This window comes from Strongylocentrotus purpuratus, unplaced genomic scaffold, assembly GCF_000002235.5.
Source record: "Strongylocentrotus purpuratus isolate Spur 01 unplaced genomic scaffold, Spur_5.0 spur5_scaffold_1, whole genome shotgun sequence".
NCBI lineage: Eukaryota > Metazoa > Echinodermata > Echinoidea > Camarodonta > Strongylocentrotidae > Strongylocentrotus > Strongylocentrotus purpuratus.
In genome coordinates this window covers 23,930,079-23,935,614 of record NW_022145594.1, presented here as the reverse complement: position 1 = coordinate 23,935,614, position 5,536 = coordinate 23,930,079, and the positions used below count along the sequence as shown (strand labels likewise).

General features: G+C 44.0%; 1 protein-coding gene across 1 annotated transcript; it reads left to right on the top strand.

The window, feature by feature from the left end:
* The first annotated feature begins 4,858 nt into the window (after positions 1 to 4,858).
* Positions 4,859 to 5,209, top strand: LOC105446640. Its single transcript, XM_011683684.1, has one exon. The coding sequence runs from the start codon at positions 4,859 to 4,861 to the stop codon at positions 5,207 to 5,209; it is 351 nt and encodes a 116-aa protein (XP_011681986.1).
* The last annotated feature ends 327 nt before the right edge of the window (positions 5,210 to 5,536 follow it).

Genomic DNA, 5,536 nt, shown 5'->3' with positions numbered 1-5,536 from the left:
GTTTTCACATTCACCGGGAGTGTACATGGCACAGAGAGTAATGCAACCTATCCAACCCAAACAAAAAATAATTTGTATTGAAAGAAGCCGTTTAATCGTTATAAACCTCTACATAGCACACATATGTCACTTTTTTTTTCTTTTTTTTTTGGGGGGGGGGGGGGGTGTATTCTTGAAACCAGAGAATTAATCGAATCTGTAATTTTTCGTAGATATCTGTGACTTCTAGTAATAATTGTCATCAACCTTGTTACATCCAACGTACGCAGGACTAATTACCAGCTCTCCTACCACCAACTTTTAAGCAACACAAATATCCGAGTCTGAGCACTTGTTTTCACCTTCCATGGATAATGTACTTGGAACGTTGTTTACCTCTTACAAGGACATTGCTACTAAAAAAATCTTCTGTGTGCCCATGCCTTCAGCCATAATGCATGGCCGTACAGAGGATATGTCTATGTTGGGGACTGGGGTAAAATGTAATGAATTTTTGATAATTTATTGCATTTTTTGTTTGTTTTTTATTTGTAGGAAATGCCCCCTACCCTAGCCCCCGCTGCGTACAGTCATGGTTCAGTGACAAAGCAAAGGCCTCGTAACTGTGAGGCCTAGGATCAAAACCGTGTCGATATGCTATATAAGTGCCCTTTTGTGGGGCGTTAAACCTCATTACTGTCATTTATGACTTAAGGGCATAGGTTCCCTAGTTGATAAGCATAGTAGCATACACATGCTTGAGCAGTCTAGCAAATCAAACACTGGCAAATTACTAATCAATAAAATCTGAGAATGTATACTATTATCTAGAGCTATTAGGAATAAATCATAGTCAAAATAATTCCATAAATTGGGGTAAAAACAAAATATTCCAACTTTATGAGCAACAGTGTAGTAATAGGGTTGCTTACAAACCGAGGACATGATACGGTATGTGCAAGCATATCAAATACAATAGACAAATGTAACATTTCAATGGATGCTATAGTGGTACATATTAAATTGTATAGTACATTTGCTTATCTTGCTTTCATTTGTTTTAATTCTTTGTCTAGAGTGACCGCCATTCCTTTATGTTCAAATAATAATTGAGTGAAGAGATTGGACAGCGTGTGTAGAACAGAGATCAATAAGTCAGATATGTAGATAGTAGTATGTGGAGATGTGAGAGGAAAATCAAGGAATCAGTTTGATGACATTTTGAGGAAAAGTGAACAAAAATTCGTTCATTTTGAAAAGATATACTGTTATTATTTGAATATACAGTGCGTCCGAGAATTATCGATGTTGAATCATAACTGTGATAAATAATCACAATTATGATAAATAAATGACACATATGTGCAAACTTATATCCTTTCTTTCCATTTGATGCAACTCATGTGATGCATATTTTACGCATGAGTGATTAAAAATAATTTGAAGAGAGGGTACCAGAAAGTCATTTGGCTGGTGGTATCTGAATTTCAAAAAGTAAATCACATTTCTAAAGTAAGTTTATTTTCTGCCCTTTCATATGACACCTCAATTAGGATACATGAGCCAGGAGTAACAAAGTTCTGTTTAAAGTAATTCTTGAATTTTCATAATTTGATAAAAACGAATTCGTTTCCACTGGCTGCCTGCCATAGCAACATACATAGTTGAAAAAGTCTTAACTCCGTTTGTTGACGATTAGCCATGCATCAAGCCTTTCGTCATCTTTGTGAAGGTCAACGAAACGGATTTAAGTCATTTGTTGTTTACTCGAAATATAAAATGGCCTCCATGTCAATAAGATGTGAGCGCGCAGCGCAGGCAGTGACGCAACAATACACGCGCATCTGAAAACATTGATGACGCGATGTTTACTCGCAAAATAAAATGGCGACCTTAACCGTGAAGGGGTGTATTGTGTATTAATTCAAAATTATACACCTTAAAGGTATTACAAAGTTTTGGTATGGGGTCATGAATTTGGTTCAAATTAACATATTGGAAGCATATGCGTTCCTACAATATTCATTGATCGTTGTCAAGGTTGAAATCGAGTCTAAAGTTATGAAATTGTAAATAATAAACTCTTATGTTGTATAGCTCCCTCTCAAGGTCAAGATATTAAATTAGCTATGAAACAATGTTTCTTGACTAAAATCGACCAATAAGCTATTCCCGTTTGGAAATTATATATCACAACTACATATTCTGAGGTTTTCTTGGTCGCAGCTACCATTGTACGGCCATAGGCGCTATTTGAAGTTTATCAAAATTTACCGGGAGCACCGGTAAATGTTTATATTCAATTTTTCTCAAAAACAGAAGTGTTTTAGGGGCTATTTTTTGTAGTGCTTATAACCAGAGGGGCATCCAAATATATCAAAATTGTAAAGATTCACTATCCACCCGATTCTCATAATTTCCCAAAACTTTGTATTACCTTTAATATGCCTCTAGGTTATTGTCCTACCTACCGGTAAGGTTTAGGAGCAAACTCACCTGTAATTCTCTTTAGCAAATCGATCCGTTCACTATTGTACAAAATATCAGACGAGCTGAAGATATAAATTAGAAAAAGCACCGATTTAGAATCATTATTATTGCCGTGGGGATGAACTAAGGGTTATTGATAACAAAATGCATACAATTTGATTGTGCGAACCACCCTGCCCCGCCCCGTACCGAAGCCCACCCTTAAGGCCCGGTCACACAGAGGAGACGCATGGGGGACGCACGGCCAGCGCATTGGAAATTTGCAATTTGGGCCAGTGCGTTGTCGTTCGCTAGGCGTGCGGCATCATTCGTTACTCGTTCGTCGAGCGCGCTGGACCCACGCTATGCATTCGTCGTCATTCGCTGTGTGCGTCGGGATTTTTTGAGCATGCTCATAAGTGTGTGCGGAGCTCGACGCATGAATGTACACGCCAAAGGCACGCAAGGCATGCGTGGAGCGCGCTAGACCAGCGCCAGACATACGCGGAGCACACGCCCTGTATACGCACAGCGCGCTAGCTACACGCTGTGCATTTTGTGTCAGCTCGCTAGCTTTTCCAAAATCATGACAAAAGTTAGGCACACGGCCTTTCCGATTTCCAATGCGCGGGCCGTGCGTCGTCTATGTGTGACCATCTCTGTTGAGAACGCGGTGCATGCGTGGACCATTCGTCCAGCGCGCTAGCAACACTGTGCATTCGTGGAAGTTGTTATCATGTGCGCTCTGTGTACGGTCTGTATGCGCACTGTATGCACCCTGTATGCGCTCAGCGCGCTAGCAACACGCTATGCATTTGGTGTCAGCTTCGACAAAAGTTGGGCGTACGACAACGCACTGGCCAAAATTGCAAATTTCCAATGCGCTGGCCGTGCGTTCCCCATGCGTCCCTTCTGTGTGACCGGGCCTTTACAAATTGGTTTTATGTATTTGTTATACACTACAACGAAGGGTTCTCAGTGCTCTTATGCTACGTTTAGACTATGCTCCTGGCAGACACGGCAGCCCCGTTTGCCCGAAACGTAGTGGACCGTGTGATTCTAGCCAATTTTTTCTTTGTGTTCAAGTTTTATTATGCTATGTTTACACTATGTTCACGTTTCAAGCCACCGTGGACAAAACGGGATGGAAGTGAGACAACGCAGGGGGACGAAATGGGCTAACGTGACAGGCTGTTATTGCCGTGGATACCGGGCCAGCTCTTTAAAATGTCAACGAATTGGCCACGGCAGTCACGGTACGGATGATAAACCTAGTAGGCCGTAGTAAAACGTGGTGAACGCAACGAAACGTGACAGTACGTAATGTGCCGTAACAAAACTTGGAGGCGTTCCGTAGTGGGACGGTTTACTGGCCCGGCGCGCTAAAGCGCGTTGCATTTTACTACGGTCTGACGGTAACGTTTACGGCCCCGGCGCGCTAAGGCGCGTTGCGTTCTACTACAGTCTGGCACGACAGGCTGGTCTCAGGATACAATAATTGATATTGCTTTGAAGGCTTTTTTTATACCGTTGGCCCAAACGTGCTTGAAACCTGCCCGGCGTCCACGTTTCATCTTCAGAAAGCTTTAGCAGAACGTGAAAAACTTGTCAGACCTTGATTAGAACGTGACGGGCCGGAAGGGAACGTATTTGCATCCTTGGTACAACACAGGCCGTACCGTAGATGGCCTTTTCCCTCTTTCCTTCCTACGGTTCGTCACGGAAACTGTGATAGACCGTAAGAAAACTTGGCTAGTCTTAACAAAACTTGAGTACAGAGAAGGAAAAAAAAAATCTCACGGCGCACAACGTTTCTGGCAAACGGGGTTGCCGTATCGGCCGGGAACATAATTTGTAAACGTAGCATTAGGTTTCGGATGCTCCAAGGCGCACTACGGTTCGGCCCGTGGTTTACCTCGGATACCGGTATTCTTCCTCCCGGCCCATCACGTTCTAATGAGGTCGCTCACGTTCATCGCGTTCTGATTAAGGTCTGACGAGGTTTTAAAGTTCTGTCAATGATTTTTACGGTTGAAATGTGGACGTCGAGCAGTTTTGGAGAGCGTTTGTGCCCACGGTATAAAAAGAAGGCCTGCCCCAAAATAGCAATCATTTTATCCTGAGATTTCGACAAGACAACATCAAAAATGCCAAAGATGAAGAAGATCTTGTGTTTGCATGTTTGCTGGGTGAATACATTTAGTCTTTGCGTCAGCAGCATTTGTAGAGAGGGAAAACCAGAGTTCAGCAGGCAGGAAGAAGGCGAAGAAGGCGGATGAGAAGGCCAATATCCATGTGGTTGCGCAAATGACTATCAAAAGACAGAAGGCAACATCTGGGCCACTACTCAACATGTCTCACCAGAGAGCTCCGCACCGGAGATTACAACGCCTTCCAGAGCTATCTGATGATGCCTCAAGAGCTCAATGATGAGATCCTGGAAAGAGTACCACCGGCCATCAAGAGACAAGACACGAAGTTCCACTCTGTCCTACCACCTGGACTGAAGTTGTCAGTGACTCTGGGACATCTGGCCACTGGGGACAATTACTCATCACTCTCCTATGCGTTTCGGTGCAGTAAGGCAGCCATCTGCCATATAGTGCCAGAAGTGTGCAGGGCATCGAGGAAGCCTACAACTTACAAGGACGAAGTGTTCACCGTTCCTGTGGCGCCCGATGAGTGGAGAGCCCTTGCCCAGGAGTTTGAAGACAAGTGGACTGTGCCTCATGCGGTAGGAGCTCTAGACGGGAAGCAGTAACAGCATGCTCCTCTTCATCTGGCGGGGGTGAACAGCGAGGATCTTCAGGCTCTTGCTCCTCTACTGGTGGTGGTGGTGGTGCAAGACGGAGGGGGGGGGGGGGTTCCGTTTTTCTGGCATCTTCGGTGGCATAGCTTGGCCTTCTTTCTTCGTATTTTAGATGCAGTTAAGTTTCGTCGATTGCTAAGACTCGGAATGAAGCTCCTGCCAGGCCCGGCTTTTATATACTACCTCCCAGACCGCGTGCGCCGTGACAGAACAAAGTAGAACGCAACGCGATGTAGCGCGGGCCCCGCAAACAGTCACACGCCATGATGTGCAGTGATT